This window comes from Lytechinus variegatus, chromosome 15 (assembly GCF_018143015.1).
Source record: "Lytechinus variegatus isolate NC3 chromosome 15, Lvar_3.0, whole genome shotgun sequence".
Classification (NCBI taxonomy): domain Eukaryota; kingdom Metazoa; phylum Echinodermata; class Echinoidea; order Temnopleuroida; family Toxopneustidae; genus Lytechinus; species Lytechinus variegatus.
Window position 1 is genome coordinate 27217789 of NC_054754.1, and position 17574 is coordinate 27235362.

Here is a 17574-nt window from a genome sequence, read left to right on the forward strand (position 1 = left end):
ATGGCCTCGGGCGATGCGCAGCCGGCTTCCCCCGAAGCCCGCCCTCACAAGTCGGCCAAACCGAAGGTCAATCCAGCGGCGGTGAGTATCCGGAAGCGTCAGCCCCGCAGACTTCCGAAGCGCAAGAACGACATCTACGTGACCCGCAAGTCTAACTTTGCCAGTCAGATGGAGAAATGTGAGAAACTCTTTGATGGGGGAGAGAAAGAGGTGTTCATTCATGGTCTTGGTGCAGCTATCAACAGAGCACTGAACATTGCTCTTCAGTTGGAGACCCGAAGCCTTGGCACCCTCCAGATATCCATCAGCACGTCCACTGTCAACCTGGTGGACGATATCGAACCACTCTGCGATGAAGGGGACTTCGATACGAGGGAGAGAAGCAACTCTGCTGTCCATATTAGAGTGTTTAGAACCGAAAGCAAGAAACTGGATGGGCCCAATAAGTGATGTGACTTATAACCATGGTTAAGGTCTTTTTGAGGAAGGATGCAGACATTTTGTTGTGATGATAAAGTTGTATGATGAACTAATCTTTTCTCTACTTTCTCTGGTTTTAGTATTAAATTTGTAGCAGTGTCAGTTGACCCACCTTTGGTTTTCACTGAAACGTTCATCAGAGCATACTAGATGATGATTTGATTTTTTAATGGGAATTAAAACAGTGGAGGAATATACCTTTATTCTTTAAAAATACATGTATGAATGTTCATTTATGGTTATTCCACATGAGAAAAATAATCACCTCATTTTGTGATTACAGAATACTTGTATGCATATAAGAAATAATGCCATGTTAGTTCATGCAAGTTTGATTGCAATAGATATTTTTGTTTTGTAAAAATTGCTTAACTTTCTGGTAATTATGTTACCATGGTATCTATGATAGCTCACATATTTGCAAGAAAAAACAAACATTTGCATTCTCTTAAGGTATTGATTGTGGAATTATGATTTATGAAACCAGAAATTATTTTTGAGACATACATGTATTTATATTAACCATGAGTCATTGTTAGGGGCAGTGAGTTTCCATTAGAGCAAAAAAAAATAACCCAGCCTATTCCATTTCTGAAAACCTGCAATTTCATTTATATACCGTCAAACAGACAATCACTGACCCTACATTATGTAAATGGGATCAAGTACTTTTTGCCACACCATGTTTGATACATGTATGTGTACATGATTGGTAAAGCTCTCATTAGCTCAAGAGTTCACAAACATTATTGATGCAAGGATTATGACAAAGTTGCAATGAATTAACCTGTTGACATCTGAATTTTGTGATTCACATAATCTTTGTTTCAGGATATTTTAGCACTTGCTTCCAACTTGCAATAGTAAAAGATAAAGCAAAACACACAAAAAATGAATGCAGTATAGTTTAACCATTTTTGTACAGGTTCATGTTCTTGGGTAGCAGGGGAAAAATGATTTAAAGATAATATGAAGTCAAATTTGTTTTTCAAAAAAAAACAACAACATGGGATTATTGGAATGACAAATGCATGTACATAACTTGATGCTAAAGTGATAGATGATGGGTGGCCCAGTGGATAAGTCTCCAGACTTTGAAACAGAGAGTCGTGGGTTGAATCCTAGCCATGTCATACTTTCTTTCAGCAAGAAATTTATCCACAGTGCGATGCACTCGACCCATGTGAGGGAAATGGGTACCCGGTAAAATAAATTCCTTGAATGCACTAAGCACCTTTAACAGCTGGAGCTAAATCTGGATTGTGCTCCGTCAGCTCCGGATAATTATTATTATTATCATGGAAATAAATGACAATACAAAAAATAAGGAAAGGAAACATAACTTTAATAACCATAAGATGTTCAAATCTGAACTAAATAATTGTCTTTTTCCAGGTATTGTGTAAATGATGTCTGACATATTGTAAAAAACCTGTGTCTTGTCACATATAAATGACATGATAAAAATGTTATACATAAACATCACTGTATATTTTCTCTCTCGACACTTTCCCTGTTAGCCATAGGCTACCCAATAGGCTCCGGATGAGCCCAAAGACGTCAATATAAAGCTGTTTAATACGTAATAACAAGTGGAGTATTATGACCCTTCGTCACCAGGCTTATAATGTACTCCACCTGTGAATATAATTCATACATCAATGTGCAACAGGTTAGGAGTGATTCTGTTAACCCTAGTCGTGTGAACCTGTGTAACTCATTGGTCAGATCATTCTTGAGGAATGCTTGTTATTGGTCAATCTACCAATCAGGTTGTGCTTTAAATACTATTTACATTTTACAACAGGTCTATGTATAATTGAAAGTAAAATTTATACTCCATTTTCAAATAAAGACCATCAGGAATATAGAGCAAAATTGGTTGCATCAGAGTTAATTCTGAGTTAAAGATATAAAAGAAAAAAGTTTTGATGTATCTAATGTATCTATTAAATATTAATTTCCCCCCATATATTTCATCATGATATTATGATGAGTTTTGTTTCTAACATTACTTTCTAATAAATATTTGGGATATTGAAAACAAATATTTCAACTTTATGCCATCTATAAATACCGGTATATGTAGTTGAATAAATTGAGCACTTTATCAAAGCTAGTTCAGATGTATGGAAAATGATTGCAGGAAATGTGTAGAATCAGGTTATAAGCTTGTCTGGCAAGAGATGTTGCATTTGGTGAATTTGATTATGGTAGATACGATGATGTCATTGCCTTCAACTTGTAAATTATAGGTAATGGATAGGATTAGAGGAATGGAAAGGCAGAGAGAGGGAGAGAGAGAGGGGGGGGGGAAGAGAGGGAGGGGAAGAGAGATGGAGCAAGGCTTGGGTTGTATTAGGTCTGTGCCTTGATAAAGTTTTGTATGCGTTTATTGGGGAAAAAAGCTTTGAATGACATCTTGATAGTTTGAGGGAGTTTTTTTTTCATAAAAAGAATAAAATTTGGGTTTCTAAAGAGAGGGGGGGGGGGTCAAATAAAGTGAAATGAATAAAGCTGGTAGGTAGAGTAATGTTAAATGTAATGATTATTTTTTACAAAAATTATGTGAACTTATATCTCAACGCCATCTTCAGACCCATGGCTTTTATTCTTCCAACACCCCCCCCCCCCTGTTCAGTATTGATTCCTCCCTCTATTCTGGGTTTTATTGGATAGAAAAATGCTCAAACCCGACTACAACATCACATTGAAAGTCCTATAAATTTACATTTTAAATTGGTTGAAAATATTTTTTTCAAAGCCTCTTGCATTGTCTTAGTTCCTATGCCTCTCTCACCCCCCCCCTCAATCTCTCTCTCTCGCCCCTACTCTCTTCCTCCTCTTCACCTCACTCTCGTCCTCTCTCGGTTCCTCCCCCTCTCTCTCCCATCTCTCTGTCCACCACTCTCCTTGATTCATGGGCGGAAAATCCCAGGTGGGATGGGGGGGACGTGTCCCCCTACTCTAAATAGTAGGGGGGACACAATATCAAATGTCCCCCTACAATTTGTGGTCGTTTATGATGGTAAGAAAAAAAAATCATTCAAAATCGAAATAAAACATGTATTTTAGGACGAGATGACCTCACTTTTTGGATGCTAACCTTTTTTTTGGCTTGTCAAATTTATTTTCGTCGAAATCACCTTAAGTTTGGGGTGATAACTTTTTTTTGCTTGTCAAATTTTCCAGCCTCTTGTCCCCATACCTTTTGGGAGAGATTTCCGCCCCTGCCTTGATTCTTCTTTCTCTCCCCCTCTCTATTCTCCCTTCACTTTCTTCTACGTATGCTCACATATGAAAAACTGTACCATATTTTTTGTTTTACTATTAAGAGAGCCAAAATTCTGTGATTTCATACCTCGACGTCATCTTCAGACTCGTGGCTCTTTTTTTTCAGCAATTTCACCTTGTTCAGTATTGATTCATGCTCTTTATTCTGGGTTTTGTTGGCTAGAACAACGATCAAACCCGACTACAATATCACATTGAAAGTCCTAAATTTGCATTTCAAATTGGTTGGAAATCATTTACTCAAGCCCTCTTACTTTGTCTTATTCCATACGCCTCTCTCGCCCCCCTCCACCTCCTTCACTTCCTCCCTCCTGTCCCCCTTTCTCTCTCTCATCTCTCTCTCCATCACTCTCTTGATTCTCCCCGCTCTATTCTTCTACGCATGCTCACATATGACATTCAACCCCAAAATATGCCACATTCTTTGTTTACTTTATCAAAAGAGCCTGGGATGATAGCGGAATGTCAAATATCAAAAGCCATTCGGAAACACTTGTTAACGATACATTTCCCAATCTGTCTAATTAGAACTGATATTATAAGCTTTTCTAGCAGTAGAAATACGCAGAAAACGAATGCGTCACGGGGAGGAGGCCCGTGATGATGATAATTATTGCGGTAATTTTGTCGGAAGCACGGTTTATCTTCAGTAATTGCAAGAGAGAAAGCCTTTTGTCGGTTCTTGATTGAATTACTTCCAAAAAGGGGGCGAAATGGATCGCGCGCATTATCAGTTAGTTTACTTCACTGAAGCAAAAATATAGGAGGTATATATTATGAAATTTGTGGATATTTTTTAGACCAACTTCATGACTCATGTGTTAACGAACCTCCGACAAGAATGGTAAATTTGTACATTGCTTTACACATACTTTTAATTAACTAGGTTGGGACAGTAAGATGCTGGTTGCGACCCCTTCCTATTGTATATATCGGGAATAATATAGACCTATATGGTCCTACTTAAAAAAAAAAGTAAAGGAAAAAAAGAGAAAAGAATGTGACGACAAAACCTTATTATTTTTCCCCCGCATCTAATTCTAAGTAATATTATTTCTATAATACGCTCAAAATAAAAGACAACAAAACAATTAGAAAGTCTCTAACCAAACAGGGTGGATTTTTCTAGTCTGTATAATATCGCTCTTTGAAAGGGCATGCCATTCTTGACTTAATGTCTGTGTAGCACAATGAAATAACTTTGAAACTTTAAATTGTAGCCGGCACCCCACCCCTTGCCCCGCTGATCCAGGCTAGGATGTCGAATCAGCCATCATACACTTTTTTGTCGGGGATTTGTTTTTAACTTGCTCCGACCTTCCATGCAAGTTTTCTACAATTCCCTTGGAAGAAAAGCTTTGACCCTCGATCCAATACCCCCCCCCCCTTCCCCCCCCGACTGCCTGGTAGGTAGGACGATGTTACTCGCGGTCATTTGGTGCTGGTACCACAACAAGAAGAAATTGGATGATCGACTGATGAGTACCCTCCGACCGTGGAGCTGTACAATCACATCCGTAAGATGAACTTCAGAAAATTGAATAATTTGGCTAATGGGCTATATTTAGAGCTCTTCCTTATGAAAGTGGTTTCGGGGATTAGCGAAGGAATTATGCTAATGTCACGTGTTCATTTCTCAGGGTCCAGTGATTATTATTGGTTATGAATTTAGAGAATAATCGTGATTTGTTCATCGATTCGTGAAAGCTCCCTCCCCCTCCATACTGCTTGGGGGATGATCTGTATCAGTGGTGTACCTAGGATTTTCCAAGGGGGGGGGGGCAAATTCGTCCGCCCAAAATTTGACAAGCAAAAGAAAAGGTCTTCAACTACAAATATAGGATTTCGTACCAGAAAAAGAAATTGACAAGCCAAAAAAGGGTCATATCAACAGGATATAAAGGACTTTTCACAGCAGAAAAAAACTGACTACCAAAAAAAAGAATAGTAATAATAATAATAATAATAAAGGGTCTTCAACTACTCGTCAGGGGGGGGGGGGCAAGGATAGATCCCTTGCATGGATTGTGACTCGTCAGGGGGGGGCAGTCTGCCCCCCCCCCCCAGGTACGCTAGAGATCTGTATAATGTATAAAAAAGGTTGGTATTATATTATTCATTTAACATACAATAATTAATTAAGAGCAGGGTGCTACATGGGGCAAATGCCTTATCTATTCATTTTCTCAAGTATTTATAAGGGACAAAAAATGAGAGAGAGAAGGAAAAGAAAAGAATAGGATTAAAGAGAAATAAAGAATTATAAAGAAAAAGCCGAGGTCGTGTATACTACCCCTAATTTTAGAGAATGAAACCCTCGCACTTACATCGTCTATCAAAAGACCATGGACCTGCACAGATTTAAAATCATCTAATTGTAATTTTTACATATTGGTTCTCGTCGAAAATTTGGGACGACATTTGGCACATCGATAATAATAAATGTTATGAACTCCCAAATAGGTCCTGTATTTTTCGATTTCTTGGTATTTACTTTTTGGGGTGGCGAAACACCGGAATCCCTATACAGTGCGTATCAAAAAAAAGTTTACACTTGGAAAAAAAATCCTGTAGAATTATACATTTGTAATATCCTAAACATTATTCCACATTTTAAGATTGACACAGATCCATTTAAGCAAATGATGGTATAACTGTCTAAAAATATTTCCGCTTGAGTGAGCACCAATCACTTTTGAAAAGTTAGTGAAAAAATTATTTGAACTTTGAAATAGTTATGCAAATAAAAGTAGACCTTAATAATGAAGAACATTTGAAATTTAGCTAGTAAACTTGATTTGAAGATATCTTTTACCTTTTTTTTTAACTTGTTTCCTTGCCCAAAACACTTCGAAGAGTGCATTGCGCCCCACCCCACTCACCCACACACCAAGGCCATCGTGACGATATTTGCTTTACACTGAGCTGTATTTTACATGAAATGGTTTAGGCTTGATTTTCATTTTGTTAATCATTGTCAAGCTTGGGAAAAGTGTGGAGAAACAAGTATTAATTAAAATGAAATGTAAACCCACTTTAAATGATAAAAACTTAGTGAAAAATATGCTAGAGATGTCTGATATAAACTTTTGCTCAGATTCAGTTATGCCCTCCGATCCAGCTGGCACAAAAAGGGTAAAGGTTGTGCTTACTAAGTGTTGAAATTTCAATTTGGGTGGCAAAATTGTTTACAAAATGCTTGAATTTATCCATTTTATTTCAATTGACCAAAAGTGCAAGGGATATGCATGAGAAATGTTTTGCAGGGTAAGTTTGACTTCGCCCTTTCCCCTTGACACAGCATGAAAATGAGCATTTCTGCGCAAACAGATTTCTGCGAGCTTTACAAAAATGGACAGTGCTCACTCAAGTGTAACATTCTGTCAAAAACCTTTACTTTCATTGAACAGATGAGACCCAAACCCAAGATTGTATGTGAAAAAAATAACACATGTTGTATATTTTTTAATCCCCAGGGCTTTTTCAAAGTGTAAACTATATTTTTTGATACGCACTGTATTTTGTACAGCCCTGGCGTTGCTTTTACATTCTGCTTTGAATACAATTCAAACCAGCTTATAAAGATGTAATTATGCTCAACAAACATAACGAAATTATATAGATGTATATTATAAATCTTACTTTTATTCCTTAGTATTCACATTTATTTATAATTGCCACAGAATACAGAAAACATTTTGATGCTATATATTCCCATATCAGATTCATCGGAATGCCCTAGCATGTGGCCATATTATACTCATATAATAATACTTAACATTAATAATACTAAACAATGTAATGTCAGTATGGCATCTGTTTGCATTTACAATAAGTGACAACTAACGTTGGTGTCAACATTTACATAGTGAATGGAGTCTATAAAAGAAACAGTAATATCTTCAATATATGCTTATTATCAATCTGTAACTTGAATACATATAGATTGCACTTAACTTGAATAGACAATCCACAAAAATATATAAATTTGGGAAAGGAATCGGGCAACTGGAGGGAAATCTGAGGTAGAACTATTGTATTCAAATCATACAGATGACTTTATCATCGAACGGAATCATGAAAGAGAAGTTTGCTCCCGCAAGGTGAGCGCAAATATGGTATCTGATTAAACTCTCGCCGTCTTCTGATCAGATTCTTCGATAAAGTTGAAATTATCTCATATTTCTATCGCTGTTAGATGTAAGATAGAAAAAAGTCATTATTACAAATCCATTGTCATCAATCACTCTTTGTTCGAGAACTGTGCAGGTCGTGGTGTACTAGTATTGTGTGATATAAAATAGAGAAGCAGGGGCGGATCGAGTATTTTCCAAAAGGGAGGACACGTTATACCTAGGAAAACTTTGTCAAGCAAAAAAAAAAAAAGTCTTCACTTTCAGGGGGGGGGCACATTTATTTTTAACGACATTTTACATTACAAATTTCAATTGTGCCTCCCAAAGGGGGTGGGGCACGGGCCGCCCTCCCTGGATTCGCCAGTGTACAGCAGTACTAATATTTAGAGATTTATTTTTATATAATGACATTCCCAAAGTATATTTCAAAATACTTTAAAAGAGTACGACTAAAACCAGGTTTGCTTTAACGCATATCTGAAGGAACGTTACTGTAGAAAGTTAGCCATTATACAGACAGATGTATACAGGTGCGTGATGTGTACTAATGACATTGTGTCAAATATTTTGAGGACGGCGAACATGACCAGCGTATGGAGACAACATTCTAACAAGTCGCGGGGGAGCGAAAATGTTAATCTTTAAAACAATAATATTATAATTTGGGATAAATTTTAACGTAATATTCAGAAAGATATATAATGTTTCAGCCCTTTTTCTTTCCTTTCTTTCGTTGTCTTCTTTCTTGATCGAGACACATTTTTGGGAGAAGGGAATGGAATCCATACGTCAAATTTAGAATTGTTGTCTTCAATACGCGACCAGTGATTTTTGTTAATGCCTGTAATCTAATATACCAAATATTGAAAATACAAGACTCAATCGTTGGTCGTGTTGTATGTAAGCCAAAGATATATTTTACGAATTCATCTATTCGTCTATCTTTTCAGCAAGAAATCAGACAATCAGACCAGATTCATCCTTTTCCCATTTGTTTACATTTTCTTATGTAACAATTACTCTTCATTCATATTGAATTCGAATAGCAAGGAAAACTTCGCTCTGCGATGATTTTGTCAGATGCACAATAGAGTTCTGTCTCTTAAATCATCTAGGAAACCATCTGAATCAAATACGCAAAAAGGTTATCATGGTTATCAAAGTACAAATGAAATGTGGCATGGTTTGTCTACGATGATTATGATACCATATTTCACTTGTTGAACCTAACGACCAATCCAAGTTCTAATAAAGGCCGATTTTTCTTTTTGTCTCGCGTACATAGTTTGACTTCCTGCAGAAGATCAAAAGTCCCTCTTAAGAACATGATAAGGTTCTTGGTGAGAAAGACCGATGCCGACATGCCGTAGTCAAGCCAAAGATGACATCGAAGCGCAAAGTACGGGACATCGACGAGGAGCATGAACAGGACGTTCTTTAGGAAGAAGACTTGTTCCCATGATTCCGAGTTGCGCTTGTGCGCGCTACGTTTGGCAGCGATGAGACGAAGTGCGAAGAGCGGAAAGACCGGAAGTACGATGCAGATGCACCCAAATGCCAAGATGGCAGCCCTGAGATGGAACGGAAGTGTTGCGTTTGACTCGATTTCATGCAGCATATCAAGGAGGTCAGTGGTGTCTAAAATGGCCAGACCGACGACGGTGCCTAACTTTTGTATCTGAAGACGGTATCTTGCATTGTCGACATCCTCATGATGACTGTAGGCAAGGAGCATGAAGATGAGACCCGCCATTGATACGGCAATCGTCAGCATGTCGGATGACGACAACCACCAGAAGATCTGTGGGTGGTCTTTGCTATTGTAGATCTTGACCAACTTTGCGATGAGCACCCCAGAGTAGACCAGCCATGAACAGTAAGCGAAGGGAAGTTCTTGAGGTAAATGCCGCTCCTTTTTCGGGATTTCCGGATAGGGTTGCCTGGCACGGATCCGGACCATCACAAAGGCAACGGTCCAGAAGATCAGGACTAGACTGTCGCAGATGATCCAGATATAACCCCGACGGAAGCCAGTCCCGTTTCCAAAACGGATCAAATAATAGTCTATCAGAGCATTTTGTGTCACGAGAACAATGAGACACAAGACCTTTACGAAGACATCAACGCACCCCGAGCGCACCTCTTCCCCCATATTGTAAAATATTCTGTAAGAACTGTTGTCAAAGGTAGGGCACACACCCAAGGTAATCAGAAATTATTATTCTTGCGAATAGCAAAGATTGCTTATTTAAAAACTAGGTCATGCGAGCTGAAAACCTCACGATATAAGTTAATTCAGTCAATTGTAAATCAAAAAGCGCATTCGGTGTATCAATCCACAACAGTATCCAAGCTTTAAAGTATGGCAAAGTCTTGGCACGTTTGAATCAATATAGATATATCTTTCAAACTTCGTTTTGTTTATCGACAGTACGAGGCACAACTCTTCCGTTCTGTATATTTCTTCAAATATGATCACTCACACAATTTGTACTATTTCCGTTTTTCATTTCCAATTAGAGGTACTACATTCAAATAGTTGAATGATACCGGGATGTCTTCAAGATTGAGTGGCTTTTGATCAAGACGAAACTAGGACGCGTCGCGTCATTCTAACGACGATAACTGCGAAATTGGTGTGGTGTGCGCTTAGTTGAAAAAGTGCGATTTCATTTCCATTGAGCAATTAAGGTATGAGAAGCAGCAGGTTCAAGCTGCTACATTCGCACGGAAATATATATGCTCTGCGTTCCATATAATCCCAGTCTTCTGAAATTGACATCAAAATAATCAACATTCATTTGTTTGAATGTTCTAATAAAGTTATCGAGGTAAGTATGAGATTGACGTCAGAGTTCGGTGATCCTTAGCTCTATCCGTCGTCACAACATTCCAAAATTATACTCACTGAATTGAGCGGGATTATCATATCAGTTCAAATGCTAAGACGTGGAATGATACCCGGTAGCACAAGATGAGTAGGATCACGGGAATTTATTCCTGATGGAAGTTAGGTGAATCATCACAGCATCTTTCATTCATATAAATCTCACAAAATGCATGTAAATGTCACCGACAATACATGGGTCAATGATCCGTGAACAACACCAAAGCTCACTTTGTCGGCATACAGGGTGTGAAGTGGATCAACAGTTTGAGCTTATTCATAATAATGTATCTCCATTCTGAACCCCTGCTAACTCGTTTTTCGCGTCTTCCGCCGCGCCAAATCCCCGATGACAGCAAATAGGGTTAACACATAGCGATCGTCTGCAAAGCAACCCGCGATGATTTGGCGGGAAATTGATTCCGCTGCCTGCTGGGGGCAGATAATTTCACTGTTCCTTCTGTTTCTTTTCTCTCGCATTAACGTCATCAATTAATCTGAAGTGTCTTCGCCTCAGGGAACACACCTTTTTTTTAATACAAAGAGATTAGATGAACACGACAGAAATACTTTCTCTAGCGTATAGATCGCTTTGATGGAAGATACGAACTTTATACTTGCAGATGTGTGGTATCTCACTCTCTGTTTAATCCAAGCTTGCCATCCAATAGATTAAAGAGAGGTGAAGTAGTTCATCTTGTTGCAACTCGTCTTTATGAAAACTCCATTTGGTTCACAATCCTTTGTTCATGGGGCAGGGGCATCAACAACTGAAAACTGACTATCGCTGCGCTGAAGACTCGTAAGCTACCAATTCCAGATGAAAATGGTGACGGAATGATGCAATTAAACGAAGGTTTGTTCAATGTAACCCAATGGTTAATCTGACCAACAAGCAAAGAACCTTTTACAATCTAGACCACCTCAGGTAACGATGAACTACTTCTCACCTCATGTATGAAATGGCGCGAAAGATTTTAGGGGACACCCCCTTTTTCCATAGTTTCGGCAGGTTCATTAGTTCGTTGATGATTCAACATCGAAACAGATAGCAATGCGCATGCGCAATTCAACCCCTCTCTTCTTTATCTCGATCTCTGCCGACAAATTTCTACCTGATTTTGCACTCGGCTCCAAAAGTAGGGGGACTCTCGTCTGCTATTTTCGGCATTCTTGACGTCATTGATTTGATAAGCCAAAACAATTGACTTAACTTGCTAGTGCAGTGTCCCATTTTTGACCGCTTCTTGATTGCAGGCCAGTAGGACACACCTAGGGAGCGTTTCATGAAAGAACTTGTCAGATGTTTTATCTGACAAGTACCGTTTCATCCGCCAGTTACTATGGTAACAGTGCCTCTCTGCCAATCATGATCAAGGAAAGTTGTCAGACCTGACAACTTGTCGGACAAAAATGTTGATGAAACGCCCCCTGGGCTCTGTTTCATAAAGGACTTACAACTGTTGTAACTTTGCCATTATGGCAACTACCATGGTAACAGGGCTCATCAGCCAATCAGAATCAAGGTTACCATAGTAGTTGCCATAATGGCAAAGTTACAACAGTTGTAAGTCCTTTATGAAACGGGCCCATAACTTAGTGCAGTGTATTTTAAACTGCAATTTAAACCTTAATTTTTAGTTTTACATCTACGATATATACGTTTTTTTTTACCGAAAAAGTATATCAATAAATGCATTGTGCACACACTTTGAGGTAGAACATATTTCTTAGATTTCCACGATGATATTGAAAACTGTAGATATACATACATGCATGTATATTTTTTGCACTTTTTTTGTACAAAGATATAACAAAATAAAAGGATATTATTAGAGGAATAAATTTATGGCAAAAGTTATAATAAAGTTTCATTGATTTTCCAAAGAAAGTAAGTTCCAAGAGCATTTTATTATCCATCGAATAGTAAACTTGTGAAGAGGAAAGTTTCGAACCCCGATCGGTCACCCAGTCGCGAGACCACCACCACTGGGACCTGGCACCCCTGTGCCCCTTTTCTTGAACCCCTGTCCTATCGGTAGAACAAATCCAACGATCCGCTGAAAGTTTCCGATTATTTCCGGAAGAACTCTATTTGTTTCGATTATGGTGACCGTGTTTTCAGGAGCTTGCAATTTGGAAGATCACCGTGAAAATGCCATTCAACATCAAAGTCAAAGGGGAAAAATATTGATAATAAATCTGATTTTTTCTTATTTCATCGAATAGAATAGGCGAAAGTAATATTGTGATGTGCAGAGGTTAATTAGAGTTCAATTGCATGTCAGTGATAACTGAATAAGTATTTCTCTGCAGGAATTTCCTATACCTCCCTCGATATTATGCCAATGACCTCTCAGTAATTGCCGGATCTGAGTCAAAACTATATAGTTATACTACTACTAGTATTCAAAGAGAAGAAAGATGGGAAGCAGAATAATGCACACAAAGTATCTCAACAGAAAAGGAGGTCTTTTGGTTTCTATTCTAAATCGTTTCAAATTAACAAGACGTCTCAATCAGTAATCAATAACCAGTTGGTCCAATAGCCACTTAGTCCATATACCATTTGGTCTCATTGGACTAAATGAACGAAAATAAAATGGATATTAGACCAACTGGTTATGGGACAATGGTCATAGACGAACTTGTAATTAGACGAAGTGATGATTGGACCAAATGATTATTGGACCAAACGGTTGTTAGACGAAGTGTTGATGGACGGAATGACATTAGATTAAAGGAATAATAATAATCATGATAACGTCATATTTTACCCAGGGAATCCACTTCAGTTCTGAAAACTGTTCTACCAGCGGGCCCTGCATAACATGATAGTATTATTACCCCGGCTTTAGCACGGCTACGTTGATCGGGCGCTCGAGCATTCGAGGAATTTCTTCCTACCGGGTACCCATTCACCTCACCTGGGTCAAGTGCAGCACTATGTGGATAAATTTCTTGCTGAAGAAAGGTAGATGTGGGGAGTGAACGCGTTGGCAGGTAACGAATTGGCAATTTACCGACTAAAGGTAAGCGTTAGTGTTTGATTCTTAGAATAAATATCAAGATACCGAGGCTTCCCTGGAATGTATTAAGAATAATTGGTTGTATTTGCAGTGGCAATGCAGGAAAAATTCAATTCATTTTTAATCTGTCAATACCTATTGACCTAGGTAATATGCCTACGGCTTATCCTAATCCAACTAATTAACCTACATCTTTTATCATCGTGAAACCATGATCCGGTCATCTTCCGATTTCATTCACTGATGACGTGAAGTGAATACCCTATACGTCTGATCAGCGAAGATGGTCGTCGGCAGATCTTAGAATTTGTAAAAGATTATTTATTTGATTGATATTAAGAAATAAAAAAAAATATTAAGAAATAAATTCATGCCACATCTATTTGTTCACTTTGGTTGAGTGCAGCACAATTAAGATGCATTTGTTGTTAAGAAACTTCGCGCCAGTTCTAGAGCCAATTTTGAAAACCAAGTCGAAATCTTATGGTGTTTGATTTTCATTTTAATAGTAGTTTGGCAAGTAACACCGAATCAAACGGTAAATAAAATCATACTTCTCCCGAATTTTCCTTAATTCCACATTGATATTTTCAAAATTGAACTTTTATTTCATTAATCTCAAAGTCCAATGAAGGCTATATATAAAGTGCCTATATTTAAGGTGAGGAACTGTCCGTCTATTATGACGTCATAAATTCGTGACGAATCAAAAGGCTCGCTCGAGATAAACAGGTGTACAAGACACATACTGAGAGGATTAGTTATGTGACGTCAACTATGTATGAAAAACATAGCAAAATGACAACACATGTTGGTGGGTGGTTGTTTGTCCCACATAGGACAATATTTTTTCTTAATTTCTGCGGATATTTTAGACACCTTTGGATGACGTCATCACCATGCCTGTCTATTGTTTCATCAGTAAATGTCAGTATGTATTTCCTAAATCATCTCATTTCGAGGTAGCCAGATTTGGCGTCGAGGACTGGTCATTAATTTCCGCCAATTCCGTGATCAAAGGAGGCCTTGAGCCAAATTCGACCAAAACTTATTTGCTGTACGATCTCTCAACCAGGGAACTGGAGAGCGTTTCATGAAAGGAAATGTCGGATTTTTTTATCCCAGAAATCCGTTTTATTCAACTATTACCAAAATCAGGAAAACCGTCAAATCTGTCAACTTGTCGGACAAACATTTTTGCTGCTTCTCTCACCCGATTTGGTTATGGTGACAACAAATGTAAAGGAGTATCCGGGAAGTACTGGACCAGCAATAATGTTTTTTTTATTTATTATTCTTTGAAGATACAGCATATTGAAAGTCATTATAAAGTTCCGTCACAAGTTCAAACGATACTAAGAATTAAATCAAATATTTTGTAAATTGCTCATAAACTTGAATCATACATTCACTGTAATAAGAAAGACTATCCTTTTCATTCACACATGCCATTTATTTCTGCTACTTTTCAAAAAGATTCAAAAGCTCCGAAGTCAACTCACCGTCTGTGCCGAATTACAACTTAAAAACAGGTTCTTGTGGTCTCAAACTTTGAGAACCTTTTGATGATACAAGACTAAAGAAATGATGAAAATATTTAAATGATAAAATCTGATGAGGACCCATGCCCATACGAGGCACGTCCTTCTTCCGTAACTGACTGGGTGTATCTGCCCCAACTTTTACTACTTAATTTGCATATGTACACCTGAAAAATCCCAAACACAAAAGCCTTTCCTTGGCTGATTACAAAAAAAGTGAAATAAGGCATGCATTCCAATGACCTCTATCTAGACATCCTTCACACTTTAAAATTACACCTCATTCTCCAACACTAATAACAAAGGCCTACATTTCAATAATCTCTGGCATCAGTGTTAAGAAACTGCAAAGCATGCATGCAAGGCTGGTATCCAATTGAAAGTATTGATTCTACTTAACATTTTACATGGCAAGCAAAATGCTTAAACTCGTATTCAGATCACATCTCACTATTTTACTTTAGCAAGCCAAAATATAACCAAAATACCTTAAAATAATCATCGTGACGACATAAAGTTTGAGCATGACTTTTTACTTTTCAAGTGTCGCGCAACTTTGGAGACCAAAATTGAAACCCCGGATAAACGGTTCCGAAATTACGCAACATTTCGTAAGTGCATACAGACCCCAAAATTGCTCCAAAAAGTGAATTCGTGAACAAATCAAATGCAAATAGTGGGATTTTTTAGCCAAATATCATGAATTATTTGTTTTTCCTTTTACTGATCGATTAAGGACGTTCCACAGGTAAAGTGGAATCCATGTCAATTTCACCAAACTTTTCACATATATCCTTTAGCACTTGAATTTTGCAAAAATTAACATGGGTCCATGTGCTTGATTTTTTTGCTATAAAGATTAGAAGTTCGCCCAAATGAATATTCTTTAAAAAAAACGCATTCAAAAGAATTTGGCATTTTTAGACCTCACGAGATCACTACAACGAGTTTAAACCTCCATTACTCGGTTCATATCCATGAAAATGTCATTAAATTTCGCAATAAAGTTAATAATTGTATCCATAAGATGGATAATCTATTTATATTACTATTTTTTCAAAGTCTAACAACACTGGCAGTTCTTCAAAATGGTGTGAAAGATAATAAAAACCAAATCTCAAAAATGTGAAATTTCAATAACAAAACTGAGAAGTACAATAAATGCTGCCCTTTACTTAAAACCCATGTCATTTTCACCAAACTTTGCAAAGTCCTAAAGGAATGTATGCCTAAGAGGTGTAAACATTAAAAAAAGTAGGGGTTCATACGCTTGTTTTCAAACTATCAGCACTTTTATTAGAGCAAATGTGCTTTTTAAAACACTAAAAAACGCGCCAAATTTTTTGTATCTATGTGAGGAAAATTCCAAACCACTCTACCATTTATTCAAACTCGGGGTTATATTCGTCATACTTTGTAGCACTGCAGAGTAAAGTATTTTGAAACCGAAGAGGTATATAAAAAGTATGGTCAATAGAATAATTCGAGTTTATTAGCTTCATACAATAACACATCGGATCGGCAGTTAGAGGGCAGATAATTGGAAAAATCAGCTCATACCTACAGCTAATTAATCACCTGTTCATCAATTGTGACGTCAGCGCACATTTTGTATATTATGGTCAGGATAAAGTAAAGGATAAAATACATAAGAAAATAATTGTGAAATTATATTTTTTATTAATTTTTTTAAGAATCTCATAAAGTCTGTGAAAAAAAAAACATTTCAGGTTAATTAAAGCAAACTTTTGATTTTACACATGAATTAGCGTAATTTATTAGAAATGGGATTTTTCTAAGAATTCGATCATACAACTTGGAAATTATGCCATGTGCAAAGCGCGTGCCGATTTTCGTTACGATCACATGATCGACGGCCGAGATCATAAGGTGGAGCTGAATCACCCCCCCCCCCCATTCTTCTTGGGTGTTGAAATAGCCTGGTCTTTTCAGGGTTAAATGCCCAGACCTTTTTACACTGGAAAGTTAACTAATCTCATTTCACCATCATTTACCACCAATGACACAAAGAGCAAGTTCTCTATTTTATCTCTTTATCGGTATTTACTTTAAGGGATACACGGGTAGTAAATGCAATTCCAATTCCACTGTGACATTTCCCATCATCTTCACTCTTAAAGAGATGATCCGGGCTGAAAGTATTTATAGCTTAATAAATAGAGTAGAATTCACTGAGCAAAATGTAG

At 37.6% G+C, this 17574-nt stretch overlaps 2 protein-coding genes across 2 annotated transcripts; one reads left to right on the forward strand and one right to left on the reverse strand.

Moving 5' to 3' along the window:
• LOC121428684 (ribonuclease P protein subunit p20-like) lies at positions 1 to 2450 on the forward strand. The gene has a single exon (XM_041625486.1). It carries the CDS (start codon positions 1 to 3, stop codon positions 448 to 450), a length of 450 nt encoding a protein of 149 aa, XP_041481420.1. The 3' UTR covers positions 451 to 2450.
• A 5722-nt stretch (positions 2451 to 8172) lies between these two features.
• LOC121429287 (transmembrane protein 121B-like) lies at positions 8173 to 11369 on the reverse strand. Its single transcript, XM_041626283.1, has one exon. It carries the CDS (start codon positions 10060 to 10062, stop codon positions 9124 to 9126), a length of 939 nt encoding a protein of 312 aa, XP_041482217.1. The 5' UTR covers positions 10063 to 11369; the 3' UTR covers positions 8173 to 9123.
• Positions 11370 to 17574: the final 6205 nt, after the last annotated feature.

Excerpts from the sequence above, each read along its gene's own strand:
- LOC121428684 (XM_041625486.1), top strand. The coding sequence starts at position 1 with ATGGCCTCGGGCGATGCGCAGCCGGCTTCCCCCGAAGCCCGCCCTCAC.
- LOC121429287 (XM_041626283.1), bottom strand. The coding sequence starts at position 10,062 with ATGGGGGAAGAGGTGCGCTCGGGGTGCGTTGATGTCTTCGTAAAGGTC.